This window comes from Neopsephotus bourkii, unplaced genomic scaffold (assembly GCF_033783945.1).
Source record: "Neopsephotus bourkii isolate Nb327-2 ecotype Australia unplaced genomic scaffold, CSIRO-AGI_Nbou_v1 NB_1036, whole genome shotgun sequence".
Taxonomy (NCBI): Eukaryota; Metazoa; Chordata; class Aves; order Psittaciformes; family Psittacidae; genus Neopsephotus; species Neopsephotus bourkii.
The window spans coordinates 2,558,602-2,580,660 of NW_026901525.1; the positions used below are offsets into that span (position 1 = coordinate 2,558,602).

At 52.9% G+C, this 22,059-nt stretch overlaps 1 protein-coding gene across 2 annotated transcripts in view; it reads left to right on the forward strand.

Moving 5' to 3' along the window:
* The window catches only part of EPHA10 (EPH receptor A10), a 56,833-nt gene that overhangs the window by 10,002 nt on the left and 24,772 nt on the right, over positions 1-22,059 (forward strand). Inside the window, exons 1-3 of one of the 2 annotated variants that reach the window (XM_061360767.1) lie at positions 12,495-12,590; positions 13,524-13,588; positions 14,805-15,474. In XM_061360767.1, coding sequence (XP_061216751.1) covers positions 12,506-12,590; positions 13,524-13,588; positions 14,805-15,474 — 820 coding nt within the window. In that variant the 5' untranslated portion in view covers positions 12,495-12,505. Of the gene's footprint in view, positions 1-12,494; positions 12,591-13,523; positions 13,589-14,804; positions 15,475-22,059 lie in introns of those variants that run through there. The other variant, XM_061360768.1, reaches the window with a different exon arrangement.

Here is a 22,059-nt window from a genome sequence, read left to right on the forward strand (position 1 = left end):
CATCCCGCGGATCTCCTTGGGGTTCCTGCTATGGCTCTGTTGTGCAGGGAGGAACCGTGTTGTGAGATGTGGATCTGTGCTGGCAGCTGGAGAAGCCTCCCAGCCCCATGCAGCCTGGCAGTGTGCGTGCCTGGTGTGCCCCGTGGAGACCCTTTGCTCCTCCAGCTCGCCTTGATTGAGTGTCGTTCCCGGCATCGCACAGCCCTTACGGGAACACGGAGGAGAAATGCATTTAGCGAAGCTGAAGGTCAGGTTCTGAGAGTTGACGGTTACAAGGTCGGGAACAGGGAGTTCCAAGAGAAAACAAAGCACAAACCGCAGTCATTGCTGGGTGCAAGGGCCAGGCTGCTCCCTCGGCTCTGCGCCGGGTGCTGCAGGTGCAGCAGCACAAGGATGCGCAGAGCCCCACTCCCTGCCTGGGGTCTCTGCAGCCCTGCCTGTGTTAATCCTGTTTGCTGCCAGTGCAAACAAGGCAATGCTCCTTGTGCCTTCCTATGGGGCGGGATGGATGGGAAGTCCTCTGAGACCCGACTGCCATGTTCCCTTATGGGGACGGGTGGTGATGCTAAACAACGCTGGAGAGCTGTCAGCATCGACCACAGCATCCTGGCACTGTAACAACGGGCCGACAGCTGATATGAGCTTAATGACTGGATGTGAACTTCATGACTGGCAGGCAATGGGACTCGCTGGCTGGGGAAGCTGGACCTTGACACAAAGCCAGAAGTGTCCAGCTGGAAAATTCTGGCTTGTTTGGGAAAGGCCACTGTGAACTGCAACCCTTGAGCTAGCTGGATTGAGAACAGCTCCAAAAGAGCCAGCAATAGGTGGCAAGCGGGATAAGATGTACCCTGGGTTCCTCAGCAATGGATCTGGGCAGGTTGTCCTGGTGATGCAGGCATCCAAGGTGGAGAATGGGAGTGCAGGAGATCTAAACCACACGTGTTGCTGTCAAACGTGAGACAAATGGTTGGCTACAACACAGCAAACTGAGATTAGAGCAAGAACAGCAAAGTGAGAAACACTTTCTGCCCTAAGCAGAGTTCATCAGGTAGAAGGAGCTGCTCTGGACAAGGACCTGGGCTTAGCAGTGCATCATTGTTCGCTCTGGCCTGTGGGAAATGGCTGGAGCTGCTCCACGAGGAGGTTTTCCCAGCAGATGCACTCACAGGGCTGTGCAGAGGGGTTCAAGCACCACGCATTGAGCCACAGGTGTCTGTTTGCTCTCTGATGCTTTCAGGTTTGCGGTGGTGAAGCGCTCGCTCCCATCCCTGGCCATGGCTGAGGCCAGAAGAGCGCGTTGGAGGGATGGTGGCAGGAGAGACCTGCAGGCTGCTGGTGGAGGTGTGGGTCCTGGCAGCACATGGACAGGTCCCACTCTGCAGCAGGACCCAGCTCTGCCTCCACCTGCCTCATCCTTCACGCAGCACCCCTGCGAAGGGCTTGAACAAGGATGAAAGCCCCCTCTTTAGGAAGAGAGGCTGTTTCATTCATCAGCTTCCCTCCTTTTCACCCCAGTGCTGTGCTGCTTGGCAGCTGCTCTGTGCCTGCAATAACTATGTCAAAGCCTGGGGTGCCATCAAGGGTCTCTGGCCATCTGCAAGTGAAGCGCTCCTTTCCAATTACCAGCACTGGCATTCCATGTCCTCGCTGGTCCAAGCTGATGTTTGCTAAAGGATATTGGAAGAATTAGTAGATATATTTCTCTCTAATCCTGTCCCAGGCGACAGCAGAATCAAACTAAAAAGCACCAGCTCGTGTGCTGTTGTTTTAGGCAAGAGCCCAGCGGTGTTAACGAAGGGTTTTATCATTCTGGGGGCTGCATTGATTTAGAGAACACAACATCCAAGGTACCAAAGCTGGGTGAATTGAAAGCTTAACAGCGTGAAGAGGTGTTAGAGCATCACAAATCCTATCGGAACTTGTCTGGGCTGTCCCACTCCTTGACATGGGTGTCCCTGCCAGACAGCGTTATCCTTCCCTTGGGGGTGTCCAGTGCTCAGATGCTGGATTTCCTCTCTCCAGGAAGGAGGCTTTAGGGCTTCCCTTCCTTCCTGACATCGCTTATCAGGTGCAGGCATGGGACTTGCCTGACCCCACGGGTGCCTTCCTCACCAGGAAACAGGAACAACGCAGGGGCCGCACTTTGTATTGGGTAAGTTTGGCAGGGATGTGGCACAATGGGGCTGTTGGGGGGGTTCAGAGAGCTGGGGAACCGTTTGTGTTTTGGCTTTTATCTCATGGTATCCATAACTGCAGTGTGTTTGCAAAGGTGATGCTTCTCCATGTCCAGCTGGCAGGAAGCAGTGGCTCTGGGAGTGGATGCTGCTGAGCATCTTCTTCAGTCTTCGCTCTTCTTTCCTGGCAGTATCATCGAGCTTTCAAGCACCTCTGCTCTCTAATCCAATCAGTCCGAGGGAAAGTGGATTTGCCGCAGTGCCTGACCACTCAGGTATCCACCCGCAGAGGAAATTCCAGCTCTGTGTTACAGGAATGGCCCAAAGCTACCCCAGCACCTTTTAATGCAGAGGTTTAATGCCGAGAGAGGGCTCCAGGACCTGCACCTCTCCCTGCTTTGTGCTGCTGCTCAGTTCCAGCACTCCCGGCTTTCAGCAGCACTGACAGGTACGTTCCTTGGGACAGAGGGGGATATGCAGTATCAAGAGCCAGTTACTGCCCTCTCCAAAGCCCTGTGCTAGGGACTGGTACAGCAGCTCATCAGACAGCTCTGTACTGGTGGCTGTGTGTTGATAAAGAGAAGCTTTCCAAAGGATGCAACCAGCTGCTTGTGGCCACAGTCCTATGGCAGTGGCACGTTTGCAACCGCTCCAGTTCAAAATGTCAGTTGTGAAAACATGGCTTTGCTGCTCCAGGGTCTGAGCATTGGCTCCGATGTTCCTGCAGGATGCAGCCTGGGAGACAGAGCCTGCTCGGCCAGGACTCACTGGTCCAGCTTTGCTTTCCAAGTGACAGGAGAGCCCTAAATTATCACTAAATTACTGCTCAATTTCTTATGGATCTGGTCCAAATGCCACTTTTCTGGCTACATCCCATGTGTTTTCCAAGCAGCAGCAGGACTGGGTGGTAAGGAGGGGAGATTTGATTACTCCTGTTAATGCTCTGTTATTAATGCTCAAGTGATGGGAGGCCATGGTTTCCATCTGCCTGGAGAGTGTGAACCTGGCACAGCTCTGGCTCTGGGTCCAGCTCCTCCTCCTGGAAGCAGGAGAGGGGTTTCTGCTGGGTGCTTGGTTCTACCAGGCTGGTCCAGGCAGGTCAATGCCACAGGGATGCTCAGCCAGCATCCATCCCAGCACCCATGCAGCCCAAGAGCTCTGCTCTCCACCAAGGTACCATTTGGCAGGGACAGGGGATGCCTTGGGTACTTGGTACCTCAGGTACCTGGTGCGATGCTGCTGTCTGCCATACAGATTGCTGTGGCTCCAGCAGATGCCTTGGCCTCATGGGTGGGGGTAATGCAAGAGCTGCATTGCTGGAGCTGTCACCGCTTCACTGTACTGCAGGCTGGGGTTTCCCTCTTAAGGGATTTATGGGCATCTTCCAAGGTTTTCTCCTTTATGATTCTTGATCGGTAGATAAAAGGCCCCTTTCTTCCTTTAATGGAGTCTCAGATGTTAATGGCCTCCCTCCAGTCAGATTAAGGTGCTTTGGCCTGGTTTACTCTAATAGAGGATGATTGAGAAGCAGTTGGCTCCCTCACATGTCTGCCACCCCTGCTCATGAGGAGCTTCCTGGAATTCAGGAATGAGAAGGCTGGAGGAGCTCATCCCTCCCTTGGCAGGGGCTGCAGCGTTCCCTCCTCCTTGCTTGCTGTGGATGCATCTCGGGACGGTCCCAAGCAGGGGCTGGCTGTGGGATGGGTATGGGCAAGGCTGTGCTGCGGCTGCACCCATCCTGCTTTGCCCCTGGGGTAGCTGGTGCTGCGGTGACTGCCTTCACTGGTGCGATGTGGGAGCAGCCCTGCATGCCTGCCCTGCCTGTCCCTGCCACGTCCAAGGGCAAAGCAAAGCGCTGGAGTCTGCAGGGTAATCAGAGCTATTAGAGGCACTCATGTGTGCAAGAGGGTGTGAAATGCAGATGGATGGAGGACTCCGGGGAGCAGCAGACAAGTGGGGATGTGCCCATGCCGGTGCTGAGGCTGGAGGGGAGCAGAGGCTGTGGGAGCCAGCACAGGTCCCTGGTGCCCCACTGAGCCACGGGCATCTCTGAATCAGCCCAGAGCAACTCCCCGAGCTGCAGCCGTGCATTAACACAGCACCATCGCTGCATTCTAAGTGCGTGCTCCTTACTCTTATCCTGCCTCTAAATGATCCTGGAAATGTATCGTCGACTTAACTGCCTTTTAATTAAAAGTCAGGGATATTAGAAAAGAGAAGTCAATTCCTGTCACAATTAAGCTGTGGTTTGAACAATTGCAGTATTTCAGCAAAGGATCCTCTCTGGACTTATTGATCCGTATTGTCATAACGTCTGCTTTATTGCCACCGCTCAGGCCAGCTTCAGTGGCTGCTTTGCCTGAATTATGCATGGCATCTGGCAGGCAGAGGAACCTGCCTGCTGCCAGCCCCAGCCTACAGGGCAGCCAGGTCCCCACGCCTGCTCCCCAGGGCTCGTCTGTGAGCACGATGCTCCAGGTTTGCCAAAGCCTTCCTCTCCCTCTCCCTCTGCAGACAGGGGTATAGGGAGGTCTCCATCGCTCTCCCCTGTGGAAGCAACAGGAGTGCAGGACACTGATTCATCCAAATCCACCAGGATGAAGGCCCCTTTTAAAGGCAGAGGTTCCAGTTATGGTTTCCCTGCCCTTTCTAAGTTCTAGCAAGCGAGGGGGTCTTGGGGAAAGGAAAATGGATTTCTCATGGCTTCAAAAGGGCCCTGACATGAAAGGCCAGAGTCTCTGTTCCTGCAGCAGATAATGAGATCTCTCACAGGCAAATCAGAACACTTGGATTTCACCACAGAGGAGCTCCTGGTTTAACCCAGGCTATTGGGAATAGCATGAAGAGAGGGCACGTGCTGAAGTGTTGTCTGCTGTGGCATCCTGGCAGCGGGAATGCTGCAGCCCCAGTTATCCAGGGCTCGGTGCCATATCCTGCTGCCCCGCGGTGCCTGGCACAGCCGGTGCTTCCCTGCAGCCTGGGCAGAGCCTGATGGCCTCCCCCTGTGCTGTCACTGCTCTCTTGTGCTGCGGTCCCTGTGGATGCTGTGATTCCTGGAGATGCTTTCTCTCCTGGAGCCACCTCACCCGGATGTAGGGATGGGGAAGGAGAAGCCCCACAACCTCAGCAGCATTTCATGCAAAGCAATGGGCAGAGCTCCTGAGGCTGCAGCCCTCTGGACACCGTTTGCTTCGTGATAAATAGGAGTCATGTAATATTTTCTGGCTCTTATTAATGCTTTTAATCCGCAGACCTCAGGAGCACTCAGGCAGGGAGAGGTGAGCCAGCGAAAAAGGGAGGGATGCTCAGAGAAAATGGAAAGAAGCAGGGAAAAGTGAGCAGGATGAACTCTTTACCTCTCTATCCCATTAGCGCATCCACCTCAGGCTGCTAAATCCTGTTAGGAGCAGGCAGCCTGCAGAGCTGGAAGGCAGCACTGGGCACTCGATGCTGGGTGATGCCGGGGCTCAGCACCATTTGGGGTGTTGGGAACGACTCCAGCCCTGCCTGCCCCTGGCTCCAAGTGTCTCCCCCTTGGGACAGCCTCTGGCTTTGCTCTTTGCGCCTCTTACTTGTGGGTTAAGTGCCCCTCAGGCTGCCTGTTTGTGCCTAATTGGAGCAGTGCCTCATCTTGTCCTCCGCCGATGTTACCGGTCTGCGGCTTGTGATTAAACACGCTGTCAGGCGCAGCTGTTTACAGATAATAGTGCTGCTTTCTCTCCATTCCTCCACTATCAGACTCATTAGGAAGCTTTATGGGTAAATCAATCAGTCTGGGATTGAATAACGTCTAAAAGGCATAAACTGAGCGCTCCGTGCGCCCAGATGTGACTCTGGTGACCCCAAATCACTGGCTCCACACCAAGGTGACCGCAGCTCCTGCTGTCCCTGCATGCAGAGCCTTCCAGGGGTGCATCCCCCCACTCTTTCTCCCAGACCGGAGCCAGCAGTAACAGCCTGGGTTGATAAAATCCCTTCTGATGCTTCATTACAGCAGAATCTGCAGCACAGGCAAAAAGCTGCTGTTTCCACTCATGCTGAGTGAAACGCTCATACATTTCCAGAGGAGGATCCTGGTACGGATGGAGCTTGGCCTTCCAGATCCAGTAGGAACACGCTGCAGCTGCAGCTGGGAACAGGTTGTTGCTGCCATTTGGTATTCTTTCCCTTAATTCTCATGCAGATTGGCCACTCGCTCCAGCTTTTCCTCCCTTTCCGTGTATTTAAGCAGGATTTCTGTGAGCCTCCAAAGTGATCACACTTTGGGACACTGAGTTTATTGCTTCCCTTTCCCCCCAAAGCCCCTTCCGCAGTGCTGACCCTGGGAGACAGACTGGGGTGCACCGGTCAGGGAGGGCTCATCCCTCCATCACTGGGATGCAGCCGGCATCCCGAGGGGTCAGCGGTGGTGGTCCCTCTCTGGGGGGCTGTCTCCAGCCCCAGCATGGTGCCAAGCAGAGCAGAGGCACCCAATGGCACAGGAAGCCATCCAGCTCTCCACTCTGCAATTACTGGAGAGCTTGAATGGAGCTGGATGCACCCGGTGCCTTATTTAAAGTCTGCCCAAGTGCGGAGTCCTGGAGTGCAAAATGCATCTAGGAATTAGCCCCAGCTGGAGTAAATTGCTAATTATCATTTGCAAAGTATATTACCCTCTTTTATCCTGGACAAATGCAGAAGCCTCGCTCTGCTGACCTCCCTGTCCCCATCACCCTGTGACTAAGGGATAATTGCGAGTGCCTTGCAGTGATTGAGTTGCCGAGTGAGGCCCCAAGTGTCTGTCTTCATCAGTGCGCCATGCAGCTTGCATCTTTGATTGCCTCATGGGTGGGAGCCAGAGCAGCGCTCACCCCAAGGAAATCCGCTGCAGCTCCGTGTCCTTGTTGCAAAGGGAAGTTTATTGAGGGGTCAATCAAAGTCAGGAATCTTGGTAATTGAGCTGAAACGCAAAGACTTGAGTGTGAAAAAGCCTTTGACAATTAGGGGAAGCACTGGGAGTTCTTGGAGTGGTTGAGGGAGGTTGGAAGAGCTGAAGTGAGGGCTTGGCACTGGTTTCTGCCATAGCCACTGTGGTTTGTGAGGCTGGGCTCTCACCCATGTGTGGCCATAGAACCAACAGAACCAGTCTGGCCACAGGCTGCCCATCCCTCTGCAGAGCATCAGCAGCCTGCTGTAAACTGATTTCCGATGCCACTGGAAATGAAACCCCTAATGACAGCACTTCAAACAGAACTGCTGCAGATCTCGGTAAGTGATTTTAATGAAACCAGCCAGGAATACAAAGAGAGCAAATCAAAGCTGGGACAACTCCTTTGTTCAAATTACACGTAATTGGTATCAAAATTATGATAATGGCTGTTTGCACCATTATACTTGAGGTATATCATCATTCCTATCAGAGACCTCAGGTCTCAGAGGCTCAGACTGAGCGCTCAGTCTGCAATTCAGCCTCTCAATCAGAGGAGGAAGCAGCCGGGCTGTGCTCAGTGCTCTATTCAGTGCCACCGGCAAAGCATCTCTGCAGGGCAGGATCTGCCTCCCTGGGGAAGCTGGGCGGTCTCTGGGGTGCCAGATGCCACCATCCCTGTTATAACTGTGCTGTGCACCCTCCATCCCGTGTGTGCACAGCACTGGAGCTTGCACTAGCTTCAACCACCAAAGGAGAGCCCCAGAGATTCACTGGCTTCGTGTGCTTGGCACTGGCTCCAGCTCTGCCATGCACCTCCATCCCCATGGGCACCGAGCTGAGTGAGTGGGCACAGGTCCCCTGGGAATGGCACAGGGAGTCTGATTAATGCATGTAATAAACCTGCAGGATTAGGTGGCCTGACTGCTCCTGTGCATCTGTTGGTTCCTCCTCCACAGAGACAGTGACATCAGAGAGCTCTTAAAATAGGTGGGTTCTCCCTTACAGGGGTTTTGTGGCTGGAGCTGAAGGCAGCACCAGGACTTGTGCCCAGCTTGATGGAGCACCCTGGGATGGCTGGATCCTGGGAATGCTGCTGGCAGCATGGCATTGCCGGGACCAGGGGCTCTTCGTAACCCATGTTGGGTCCCTGTGGCTGCAGGTGATGCATGGCAAGCCCTGGACCCTGATACAAGCAGGGGATGTGGGGTTTCTGGACAGTGATTTGCACTCACCTCATGTATGGCACGGCAGCATCTCCTGTGAGCCTCCTGCTGCTCCCAAAGCTGGAATGGAGGTGGGGAAAGGGGAGCAGCATCTTCCACACACAACTCCCCAGCTCCGTAAACGCCTTGGCTTTGCCCTTCAGATCCTGCCACCGGCTGGCAGTGCCTGGATCCCTCCTGTCTGCTTCTGATCAATAGTGTGTGATAATCTGTCTCCGGTTGAGTTGGAGTTTCATGCTGAGTGGATCCTTGCCCCCAGTGAAAGGCTGCTTTCCTATTGATGATGACAGGACGGAGTATTACTTATATAAGTATAATGATCTTGTGCTGCCTGGAGCTCTGGGTTTTCTCAGTGTATGACGAATGGGAGGCATTGACAAAAATGAGACATTTGCTGTGTTTTACGTTATTTGCTAGGACGTGGACCTCTGTGGGCTGCCTGGGAATCCATTAGCAGGAACTGTAAAGATGCTTCAAGGCATTTACCCAGATTAGCTGCCGTTATGTAGGCAAGGATCTTTTATGTGATTACCTTAAAAGCTAAAGAGCTGCTGCAAACTATTTCTAGCGCAGCGATCCTGAAGCAAAGTGCACCACATCTGACAGGGAAATGCAGCCCTCAGAAACAAATGCATAGCTCTGCTTGCTTTGATTCCCAACTCGGGAGGTAAAAGGAGTTAATCCACAGAGTATTCCCCTTTTGCAGCCCAACTTCCCTCCTCGCTGTGATTTCTACCAGTTAGCAGAGAGGAGATGGGGCAGGGATGGGATGGTGCTGGCTGTGATGGAGCAGGGAAGGGGTGTCTGAGCCCTGGGATCAGCAGTGGGATGGTGAGGGGCTACTGGTACCCAGTGCGGTTCATTTGAGCTGCTTTCCTCAGTGGGATGTTTGCTTAAAGCCAGATGCCTTGATGCTGTTGTCTGTGCTCTGCCTCCACCCGTGTCACACCAGTAACTCCAAACCTTGTTCTGGAGCATGTTTTTGTGCCGGGCCCAAACCAGCATGAAATCACACAAGCCCCTTGTTCCCTGTGGTAAGGAAATCCTTTCACGTGTGGAAGAGGAAGGTGCAAAAGCTTCTGTGAGGTTTCTGCTTGCTTCAAGCCACATCCCAAGGCCCACATCCTCCCGGCTCCTTTGTCCTTTAGCATAAGAAGTCATTTGTCAGCAAAAGAAACCAAGTTTTGTTTTCCAGGCCTGGTCTGGCTGTCCTCCCACTGAGACTTCCAACTCTTTATCTCAGGAATTGATGGTCTTGGATTCTGATCCTCTTTCCTTGGTGTTTGTATTGATTTCTGGTTTTTCCAGGAGGGTTATTTTCACTGTGGTTTCAAACCTATCTTTCTGTCTGCACTTAGAGCAGGTAATAGCTCAGCTCAGTGAATTACACATTCCCAGGGCTCTGCTGGCCCTGGCTCTTTGCAGAAGCTCCCCTGGCAATCTGGAACCTGGGTATCCTGGATATTGCTTTCCCACTCTGGCATCTCCAGGCTCATGCAGCAGCATTCAGGATGGGGGGAAGGTTTTGTGCCATCCTAGGGCCAGCATCCCTCTATCCTGCCCCCCAGCCATGTCCCTGGTGCTGTGCCACAGCCTGCCTTTGGGCTCAGAGGCCTGTCCCTGTCATTCCCTGTGCCTGATCAGGAATTAATCCAATAGTCTCAATTGAAAAGGCGTCTCTGCTTCCTTCACCACAGCACTGGCTTTCAGTCATCCAGTCTTGCAGAAGAAACATTCCCGAGATCCTTTCCCCCAAACAACACGATACTTCACAATCATAATTAAAACACCCTCTGGCTGCTCTAATATTAAGCTCTTATTAGTGCTTGGAATAATGTTTCAGATAAGTGGGAAAGCTTTGTACTCTGTTAGCATGACATCCTCTTCTCCTAGCGAAGCATCTCTCTAACCTCAAACCCTCCATACACCTCCATGCACTCTTCCCTGTTTGGTTCTTCGATGACATGAACACCTACACCTCCCCTGGGTTTCGGAGGTGAATGGAGCTCTCCCAAGGGGATGTATTGATTTGCTCCACGATGTTAATACCTTCCAAGGTACCAGCAGCAAGATCCTGCCCGTGAATACTAAATGGCAGGCAGTTGTACCCTAGGGGCTGGTAAGTGAGATCCCATATAGTACACCATGTGAGTTGTGTGTCATATTAGAGCAATCTAGTTTTAAAGGGCATCTTTCAAGCACAAACTGGCTTTCCCCCACACTTGACTGATCACACAAATAACTGTGATTAAAGGTCAAGTGCCTGGGTTTTTCTATTTTACTCCTTAAAAATTTATATGCAAAAGAAAACCTCAAAGTTAACATAGCATGAAATTGTTATGCAGTTATGAGCTTTAACGATGACTAAATATCACTTTTCTTCCTGGGTGGCTTGAAAAATCTCCACTAATAATGGGTCACTTCTGCTTTCCACTTGAAGAAGATCATAAATAAGCCTTGGCTTTTACTTCCCTGCTCTCTAATGTGATGGAGGGAGGGTCTAATCATATGAACTTGTGACTCCAGTCACCAAGGCGGTACCCAAGGCTCACTGGGAGCATCACTTGGGCTCAGAGCACTGATGGGATGCAGCAGCACCGCAGCAATGCACCAGCCCATGCTGAGCTCTCACAGATGGAAAGAGCATTGATAAATGGATGGGGATTTTCTCCCCTGTCAAGATAATGCAGCAAAAATGTAGTGGCTGTGTTTGCAGAGGGGCTGAGCAATGGAAGGAGAGATGGAAGCACTCTCCAGCTAGGCTGGCTGTGTCCTCTTACAGGTCTCTGCCCTGGATTAGGTTTCACTAATGTGGGAGCTGAACAGCAAGGTTTGGGGCTGAGCTGGAGTAGGGGAGATTGGTGCTTTGGGGTGGGAAGACATGGAGAACAAGTAGAAATATTAGAGGTATATATTGTCAAATCCAATTGTGAATCCGCTGCAGGCTGGCTACAGCAGCAGCATCTTCCTCTGAGCTGGCTGAGAGCCCCAGGTTTCCAACAGCTTTATACTCGGATGCAATGCCTCCCAAATGTCTCAAAAGAAAACATGCCTTAGGTGTTAATAAAATGCTTGGAAAGGCAAGATTCCTGTGGAACAGATTAAAGAAACATCATGCTCAGGGTTTTGAGCCGGTACCTGAGTTGCTCATGGTTCCTGGTCCTGCAGGGACTTTCAGATATGGTTTCACATGGGTAGTCCTAACTGACTTCAGGAAGAGAGAGCTTGGAAGCTGGGGTATGAGGCAAATGAACTGCAATCACCATATCTAATTAATCTTATTATGCAATGTGCAAATCTGAGCCTGACTGGCAGCAGGCTTCAGTGGGATGCCCGCTCCAGCAAGCTTCTCATGCGTGAGGCACCGCAGAATTCAAGCTTTGGGGTCTAATGCTTTGAGGTGTTTAAATAGAGTGTGTTTGTGCAGACACACGACACTGCTCATCTCCTGCAGCACTGGGACCTGCGGGATCCTCCCCATTCAGTGCTGGCCACTGCAGTGCTGCCTTTCTCTGGGGCTTCTTTCTGGCTACTCTTTTAAGGCAGCTTCTGGGCTTGGAGGACCTGGAGAAGAAGTGGAGAATCAAATCTGAAGCTAGAAAGGCAGAGCAGAGGGCTTGGCATAAAACTGGTACTCCTGGGAATCACTGAGAGCTGCCCTGCTGCTCTCCTGGGTCCTATGGTGCAGAAACAAGGCTCTGACTCGCCACTGCCTGCCTGTTAATAGCAGCAGGGAGCAAATGGTCATCCTTGGAGTGGGGACACAGCAGTGATGGTTATAGTTGTGACCACAAGGCTGCAACGTCCCAGCATCAGCAAGGGCTGTCTGTGCCCCAGCAATCCTTCAGCTTCCATGGGCTGTAGAACCAGCCGGGTTGGAAAAGCCCTTTAAGCTCACCCAGTCCGACCCTCACACCAGCACTGCCAAGGCCACCACTGAACCACGGCACTGGGGGCCTCATCTACAGGCAGGAGCCTGCAACCGGACGCACCAGGTAGGAGCTCGGGCTGCCAGTGCCATCAATAGGCTTCAGAGTGAACGCCGCGCCCACCCCGCCCCTTCCCGCTGATTGGCCGTTCCGGCAGCGGCCCCGCCCCGTCGGCCGTGATTGGCTGTGCTGGGGCCGGAGGGGCGGGGCTCAGCGTCCGGAGCGCGGCGGCGGCGGTGGCGCGGGGCGCGCGGAGTTGGCGGCGCCATGGCGACGGCGCGTGGCGGCTTCCCGCGGGCGCTGCCGGTGCTGCTGCTGCTGCCGGTGCTGCCCCGCGCCGCCGCCGAGCAGGGTGAGACGGGACCGGCACCGGCATCACCATCACCGCACCGGCATCACCGCACCGGGCACCGGCACCGGCATCGGTACCGGCATCGGTACCGCTCGGTGCCGCCGCCGCTGCTCGGGCGTTGCGGTGCCCGCAGCCGCCGGGAGAGGCCGGTGCGGTTCGGTGGCGGCTCGGCTGCGGTGCCGCCGGGTCCGCTCCCATGCCGCCGGGTCGCGGCGCGGCGGCGGCTCCGCAGAGGAGGAGCGGGACGGGGCGGGTGGGTCCCGGCGGGGTGTGTGGGTCTCCCGAGGAGAGGGGACTCGAGTCCCCGCCGTTACCGGAGGCGCTGGGAAGAAGAGAGCTCCTTCCAGGGCTGGATCCGGTCGGGAGCCGTCCCGGAGCGCTCGCGTGTGAAACGGGCGAGGCTGCGCCCGGTATTAGCGGGCGGCTGGAACCGGGGGTGAGGCGCGGCAGAGCGCGCAGGCAGGGACCGCTGCTGGCTGTGGAGGAACCCCGGAACTGTGAATATGGGGAAACGCTCTTCTGGCGCCCGGGGAATCGGCGGTTCCGTGGGAAGAGGGTGTAGTCTGCCGAGGAAACTCCTGTTTCAAAGCAGCCACCGGTGCATTCCAGTTCCAGGACACGCACGGTACCGCTGCAGTGGTGTCAGTGGGGTTGTCCTGCAGAGTCCCTTGGGAAGGAGCGCAGCCTTCCCGGGATGTCAGCCTCGTTAGGTCAGGGTGTTAATGGCATAGCTGAGAGTGCAGCCTCTAGCTCTGCAGCGGGAGTCCTGCTCCGTGCTCATGCTGGTGGAGCTGTGGCGGGAGCTGCTCCCCATATTCCAGGACCTGACTCCCATGCCAGGAGGGCTGCACAGCACCGAGCTTCCCAGGTGGATATTTACTGGCATTTTCAGGGTCACTGAGTTTGCTTTCTAACGTGTCACCCTCTCTGCAGTTGTCCTACTGGATTCAAAGGAATCGCAAGCGGAGCTGGGCTGGACCTCGCACCCATCCAACGGGGTAAGTGCAGAGCTGGGGCTGCCTTTGGTGCTCGGTATTGCAAGTCCTGCAGCGTGAGCATCCTGCTCACGTGGAGCTGGTGGAGGGGGCTGACGGCCACGGGGTCACCTCGAGCTGGGGGCGTACGGGCAGCTGGGCATGAGCTGTTGTGTTAGTCAGCACCAGGCACACTGAGGAGCAGAGCATGGGTTATGGGAACAGTGTGCTCAATGAGCAATGCCCCCTCCAAATGAATTTTACACTCCTGTGCTAGGCAAATAAATAGCAGCAAGTTAAAGCTTTGTGTTGTAGCACCAGCTCCGGAGGATCAGCTCGGCTCTTGCAGGAGGGCTGTGCCTGGGGTGGGATCATCAGCCCATCATCATGTAGGGTTGGTTTGAGTCAGGTCCAGGGTTCGTCTGTAACCGTGTTCAGGAGAACGTGTTGGGAAACTCAGGAGTTGTGTTGCCTGTGGCTGTGGGTTCATTTTCCAGCATGGAAGCAAAGTGTTCAGAGGGAGTAGTGCTAGATGGTGGAGTCATCTGTGTTGGCCAGCTGTTAGTCTGCTGAAGAAATACTATTTTGGGTGGTTTTGGCAATCTTGCATAAGTTTACACCCAGAAAGAATTGCTTTGGGAGGTTGCCAGGTCATCCTTAAGGATGTGAGGGTGGAATCATCATTTCACTGATCAGAATCTCTGCTGGGAACTTTGGGGAAATACCATTTCATTTGCAGTCAGAGGGTTTGTCCTGTTCCACCTCAAACTAACCCTGATGGAGAAGCTGCTGCTTCTGGTCACAAAGATGTTTGTCCTCCTGTAATGGTGTGACTGGGGTCACATCTCCTTGGCCATCTTTGACTTCTCTGGATGGCCCAACCCATCTGGCTTTATGCTGTGCAGATGGTCCTTCCTAGGGACAGCATCTAGGGGATAAAGTCTCTGGCTTCTCAGCAGATGATGTGTCCCCTTTTAGGAGGTCTGATGCCAGTGCTCTTGTTCTAGGTGTGTCTCCATGTTTGTACCTCTGCAAGGAGCCCAAGTGTTGGGTGGTCCAGCAGCACCACTGTGCTCCTACAGCTTGAGGTTTTGGTGGGCTGAAGGCTTGTATTGCCTATGATATAACGGGCTGTAGGTGGGGAGAGGCTTGTGGTGGTGGGTGTTTTTCTGCCAGGGCAGCTGGCTCTTGCTCATGGCAGCTCACGAGCTGTTTACAGCCCTTTGCCTTCTTTCCCCAGTGGGAAGAAATCAGCGGGGTGGATGAGCATTACAAGCCCATACGCACGTACCAGGTCTGCAACGTCATGGAGCCAAACCAGAACAACTGGCTGCAGACAGGCTGGATTGCCCGGCGCGATGGCCAGAGGATCTTCATCGAGCTGAAGTTCACCTTGCGGGACTGCAACAGCATCCCTGGTGTGACGGGCACCTGCAAGGAGACGTTCAATCTGTACTATGTCGAGTCCGACTCCGACCTGGGCCGTAGCATCCATGAGAGCAAGCACACCAAGATTGACACCATCGCCGCCGATGAGAGCTTCACACAGGGGGACCTGGGTGAGCGGAAGATGAAGCTGAACACGGAGCTGAGGGAGATTGGGCACCTGAGCAAGAGAGGCTTCCACCTTGGCTTCCAGGACGTGGGTGCCTGCGTGGCGCTGGTCTCCGTGCGGGTCTATTACAAGAAGTGCCTGGCGACCGTGCAGAACCTGGCCGTGTTCCCGGACACGGTGGCGGAGACGGCGTTTGCCACTCTGGTGGAAGTGAAGGGCTCTTGTGTTGCTCACGCCCAAGTGGATGTGGATAATCCCCCCCGGATGCACTGCAGCGCCGAGGGCGAGTGGCTGGTCCCCATCGGGAAGTGCACGTGTGGTCCTGGCTTTGAGGAGAAGGACGGGGGATGCAGAGGTAACAGTGGCCGTCGGTGTCCTCTGGCAGCCTTTCTCTGTGTCAGTCTGTGTCGCTGCCAGACTGCTCCAGTGCTGGAGCACGGCTCAGACAAGTGGAATTGCCTTTTGTCAGCAGTATGATTCTTTTAGCTGATTGCAGCTCCCAAGCTAACAGCCAGACCTTGATTTGAAGGGTGGCAATTGGGTAAATGGGGTGCGCTGCTGGTAGCTGCTCTGCAGCACGGTGTTGGCTGGGCAGGCGTGCCAAAGCTCTGGGTACCGTCAGGCATCTTCCATGGCTTTATCTGTAGCTATAAAATTAATCTAGAACATTAATATCCCCTTTGTCACGCTTTACACACGACTTAATAATTCAGTGACTTTATAGCTCTTGAGGTTACGTTTAATGACAGCTGTAAAAGCGGATATAACCTTTACATTAACAGGTCTCCCTCTAATGAGCCTGCTGCTGTGACCACTTTGATCTCACTTTCAAAGGCAGGTGAGAGCCAGGCATGGGATCAGCCCTGAGTGTGGGATCCTGGCTGCTCTCAGTGTGAGGGAGCCTCTCAAAGCACTGTGAGGGGTGGCTGCCCCATTGCTGGCAGTGTTCAAGCTCATCCAGCTCCATCCCCTGCCACGGGCAGGGACCCCTTCCACTGGAGCAGCTTGCTCCAAGCCCCTGTGTCCAACCTGGCCTTGAACACTGCCAGGGATGGGGCAGCCACAATTTGTCACCTGGTAGAAAACAGATGGAGAGGAAAATGGCTATAAATAAGTCCCAAACAGGCACAGCTCCGCCGTGTTTGAGGTGTGTGGTACCGCAGGAGAGCGACCTTTCCCTAAGGGACCAAGTCTGCCCTTCAGGAGCTGCTTGAAGCTTTCCAGATTGAAGCTGTGCCAGCGCTGTTGCCTCCCTCCGGGAGGTGGGAATCCTTTCCCAGTGCTCCAGGTAGCGCCTGTTTGCTTGGTGCCCTCCTTTAAGGCGACCTCATGAAAACTATGGGATTGAAACCTCAGCACTGCTCATTGCTTCAGTGGCTGCGTGGCAGCTCGCCATGCTTTCCCCATCTGTTTGGAGTGGGAATTTACATAGTGAGTCCCAGCAGGCTTTTGCTAATGTTTCAGGTTTCTCCGTGTTGAGATTAAATAATTCCTATTCTCTAAGGGAAAATGTTTGAAGTCATTTAATGGTTATAATGAAGTGTCCCCCCCCTTTCCCAGGAAGCAGGTCATTAGTCACTCTGCGGAGCAGCGTCTAATGCCTGGTCAAATAAGTTTTGGAGGGTTGAAAGTTGTGTGCTTGGTTTTGGAGCCCTGCATCAGCACAGAGCAAAGTGAGGAGCTTTGAAAGGCTTCTGATGGAAGCATTGAGGGCTGTGGAAATTCATCAAGGACAAAAGCCGTTGGGTTGGGGGCAGGTAAATGCGGTGTTAGTTTGGGGGTGTCAAAGCAGCAAATCTGGCTGTGCTCTGGTGGTGATGGTGGCTTTGGATGGTGCAAAGCCATTGGCTCCTCCTTGCCTGTGAAACTGCTTGGCCACCATCCCTGTTGCAGCTCTTCTGGCCATGAGGGGTTGGACCTCATTATTCAGAGGCCAGATGCTTTGGGAAGCAGGGGTTGAGCCTAACCCCGTACCAGGGATGCCTGGTGGTTCTCCAGGCTGCCTTTGGTGCTGCTTCCCTCTCCCCTGTCCTTTGGTCTTCTCCAAGGACTTTCTGGCTGCCCCTGCAGTGGGGGTGTCTGAAAGCAGTTGCTTGTTCACCCCATTGACTGCTGGGTGGCTCCATGTCCAGTGATCCTACAGGGCCTGGCTGCGAGCCGGATCCAGAATGGATCCAGGTTGGTGCTTAGGGCCAATGTGTGGCTTGTGCACAGCAAGGAGGAGCTTTATTCCTTTATTTGCACTGACCTGGGGAAGCTGTTGGAACTAAATCACAAAGCTGGTGTCCCCGTAACTGTGATTTAGGTGCTGAAATCATCCTGCCGCCGAGAGAACATTTGTATCCTCACACTGAAATCAGGAGATGAGAAAAGACTAATAGGATTTACAGCACTGCTAATGACTGCTGCAAGAAAGCTGAGCCTTTTCACTGTCCATCTTCCTCTATGGCACCACTCCTCTGAAGAAGCCCCAGTGTACCTGCCAGGCTTCCAGGGCTTTCTGATGAATCATTTTGGGGCTGGTTGAAATGCAGCCATCTCCGGGGGGGGACCGAGCAGCTTCAGCATCTGTTTCACATCTCCTCTCAAATAAGAGGAGAGGTTCTGTCATGGTAAATACATTTGGGCTGATTTTTGTGGTTAATATCTATCTATAGCCAGATGCTGGCTTGTGCTTCCCTGATCTTAACACTCAAACCTGCTTCCAGCAGATGCGCAGCAGGCGAGTGAGAAGTCCTGTTGCACTGTGGATGATCTCCTACCCATCCCTATTTTGTTTTTGGGAGGCTTCTCAGCACTTAGGTCTTTTTACTCTTAATTTCACCAGGCAGGAGCTGTAGCCCCTTCCTGCCATTTACTTTGTGATGCCTTGCAATAGCTTTTGTGTAAATGAAACAGCGATGGGGAGGATCTGCCTGACATTTGCGGTGAAGTTGTCTCTTTCTGCTTCATCTTTTCCATCCAATCCCTTGTAATATCTGCAAGGAGAATTTCAACAAAGCCCAAGGTTAATATTTACCAGCCAGATTTGCTGCAAATGAGACAACTTCAACCAGACGTTGAATTAATATGATGGAGACAGGTTCCAGAAATAGCTGTCAGCCACTCTTCTTTGACAGCAACGTAAATCTGTGCTCGAGAGAAGTTTCCTTCTCAATTTGTTTCCCTCCACTTCTGACAGCAGTGGTGGGAGCTGGCTCAGTGCTGCTGTTGTGCTGGGCGATGCTCTGCTTCCAACACTGGCATCGCCCATGCGGGGCATCCTGGCACTGCACTTGTTCCAATAGGTGATTGTTTAGTGGCTGCATCTCTTGCCTACACAGGAATGACTTTAGTTTTAGGGATGAAATAGTTTCTAGTGCTTGGGCAAGAGTTTTAAACAACATTTAAAACACAGCTCAGGGGGGATGTGGAGCTGTTGGAGTGAGTCCAATGGATGCTGTGAGGGCTGGAGCAGCTCTGCTCTGGAGCCAGGCTGAGAGAGCTGGGCTGGGGCAGCCTGGAGAAGAGAAGGCTCCTGAAGGGGAGACCTTAGAGCAGCTCCAGTGCCTAAAGGGGCTGCAGGAAACCTGGAGAGGGGCTTGGGACAAGGGCCTGTAGGGACAGGCCAAGGGGAATGGCTTGAACCTGCCAGAGGGGAGACTGAGCTGAGCTCTTAGGCAGAAGCTCTTCCCTGTGAGGGTGCTGAGGCGCTGGCACAGGGTGCCCAGAGAAGCTGTGGCTGCCCCATCCCTGGCAGTGCTCAAGGCCAGGTTGGACACAGGGGCTTGGAGCAAGCTGCTCCAGTGGAAGGGGTCCCTGCCCGTGGCAAGGGATGGAGCTGGAGGAGCTTTAAGGTCCCTTCAACCCAAACCACTCTAGGATGCAATGATTCAGCTGTACAGGCTCCTGGCCCGTCTAGTCTTGATCATGCTTTACCTAGACAGGTTGGAGCAGATGATCCTTGAGGTCCCTTCCAACCTGGGATTCCATAATTCCATGATTCTGTGATTCATTCTAATTTAAATTATGGGTATCACCCAGTTGCATGCCCCTGCCATAGGCATGGACCCCTTCCACTAGACCTGATTTCAGTCTGTACGGGGCTCATCCCTGCAATGTCTGTGTGAAGGCCTTTGGAGCTTTACAAGGCAGGCTGATGTGGCTGCTGCTCTGGAGACATGGGGATAAGATGAAAAGCACAAGTCACACTAATGAGAAGGAAGCAGCCTTTGCTAATGGGAACTGCTCGTGGTATAGGATGTAGTGCACGCTTGACACTGCATTAGGCGAGAAATGGCTTTTCTGATCTACTGTGGGATTCATCAGTGATCTGCTGAAAAATGAAGGACACCAGCCTGCAAGTTCTCTGTGCTCATCAGCCTGAGCTCCCTTATTAATGGCTGGAACCGGGTGACGAATCTAACACTGTGTGTAGTGTAATTATGCTTGATGGCAGCTTATAATTGTTTCTGTTAATGAGGAGACAAGCTTTGCACAGCGCAGTCTGGGTTCTGGGGTGGCTCTTTGCTGCTGCTCTTTTCCTAACCCGTTTTCAGCCTCACCCCCTGGTAATTCCATAGAGGACTGTGCCCATGCAGAGGCCAGGCTGCTCTGCCGCTGTGGATGGGCTCTCGGGTGCTGTAGGTCTCCTCTGGATCACTTTATCCTTCTCTCAAAGCCCTCCAGTGATGCCTTTGCTGCCTGCCTGGCTTTATGTCTAACACAAATCGCCCTTGCAGTCACTTAAGCTTATAACTTCTTGTCCTAGCACCAGTGAGCAGTGAGAACGCTTCTCTCAGAGCAGATTGTGCCTTGCTACAGATCTCAGGCATGTCAATAACATCTTTCCTGTGCTTGGTTTCTTGAATAATAGGGGAAGAAAATGATAAGCAAAGCTTTTGAGAAGATCATCCTGCCTGGTGTGAGTACTGGGTTTGAGGACAAAATACCACAGCTGTAAATGGTGTGAAATAGAACAGTTTCTTCATTGCTGCCAGCTATTACTTGGCTTACATTTGGTCAACACTTTGAGGAAATTTAAAAGGAAGTCCTTGAGTTTTATTTTCCAAAGGGAAGTGCTGCAATAGAGAAAGCCCTTGCTTTTAAAAACCACCATCTTCCTATCCGTGTCCTCTTGTACCTCCACTTTTAGTGCTTGCCTTGTTGCTTCTCAACATCATAAGCTGAATGTGGGGAGAGAGCTTATGCTGGTGTTGGACCCATTCATTTTACACTCATCCATAGACTCATCACCCATTCATTTCACACTCATCCATTGACTCATCACTCATTCACTTTACATTCATCATAGACTGCCCTGATGTGTGCCTTTGCCTGACTGTGGTACCCAACAACAGTGTTTCTCTCTTCTCTTCTTTGGGAGAGGGAAATCAACGGGTCCATTCGTGTGTCTGCATTGAGAGATGCAGGTAGAGAGGGGCTTGTGCTAAAGGCAGGAGCCCCAGGCTGCTTTGGCAAAGGAGCAGCTTGGGCTGAGTTTCTGCTTTGGAAGCCACCAGTGCATGGGTTGGGTGTAGGGGGGCTGTGGGCAGCAGCAGTGCTGTGCTGGTGCCTTTCCTCTGCCACTGAATTTGCAGACATCAGCTTTAAAACCAGAGAAAAAAGGAGCCCCAGAGCAGTGGCCTGGCCCTGAGAGCTCCTGACACCATCTTTCTCTTAATGACAGCAAGCTCCGAGCGAGGCTGCTGTCCTTGCAAGTCTCAAGGGCTGTGTGGCTGCCTTGCGCATCAGCAGCTCGCTGCTGCGAGGGGCCAACGAGCAGTGATGCTCCTGCTGGGGCTCGGTGGATGTGAGAGGGAGGGAGGGAGGAAGGAAAGCATCCGAAGACCAGGTTTGCTGAGCAGGCTGTCTCCTGGAAGATGCTTTTGGGAGCTGGGTGTGTGTGTTCTGTATGGCCAGGGCTTGCTCTTGCTGGGCAAAAGTTTGGGGCAGGAGTGGGAAATGGTATTGGTGAGATGCTTTCCTCTGTGTTGCTTGTGTCCCATCAAGGCATTATGTTGCTACAGTGTCCTTAGGTGGAAAACAAACAGTTCAATTGAAAGTTAGAGAAATTTAGACAATTAAATGACAGTATTTTGTCAGTTGGTGGGAAGATACCTCCTGAAGCCTGAGATCTGCTTTCCTGTTGAAATACAAAAATGAATGGATCCAAATGTGCAGCACCTGGGGCTTTTGATTTGTTTCATCCTTTATAGGTTAGCTTACAAACCTGTATGTGCTTCTGGAGTTTATTTTATCTTCTGAGTGATGCTTGAGTATTATGCATAATAAGTTTATTTTTCCTCCTGGGATTCTCTAAGTTGCACAAAGCACCAGTTTTTGCTTTCATCACTGATGCAGCCACCAGCATCCCACAGACAGGCACAGCAGGGCCGGTGCTGATGTGCAGGTTTAGCAGCGCTTGTCAGGGCTGGAGCCAGGCATGCTGTGGCTTCATGGGGTACTTGTGGGGTGGGAAATGGGGCTACACATCAAGTAGGGGCTGTGGGAGTAAATCTGTGCCTGTTGCTGAAGGAATAGTCCCGGAGGAAATTCATACTTCAATTTGCCTTATGAATTATGGTTTGGCTTTCTCCTCTTGCATCTGTGTTCTAGTAGGATGTGTCTGGAGCACCTTTGTGACCTGGGCAGGGTGACAACTGGAAGGCATAGAGAGCTTTGTGCTAAATGAACTTGGAGCATCCACCTCCATCCATCCATTAGCAGTAGCTTCTGTGATAGCTGTGATGTCTTCTGGTAGATGCCGCTTTCCATCAGTCATGCCTATGAACCCCCCATGTAAAATACGCTTTCTCTTCAGTCCCTTTTTGGAGTAATGATCAAGCTTGGAGATATTTATTATTTGGGATCACATATTATATTGCTGTTTTACAGTGTGTCTGAGATAATTATGGCTATGGAAATCGTGGCAGAGCCAGACACAAATTACTCGATGACA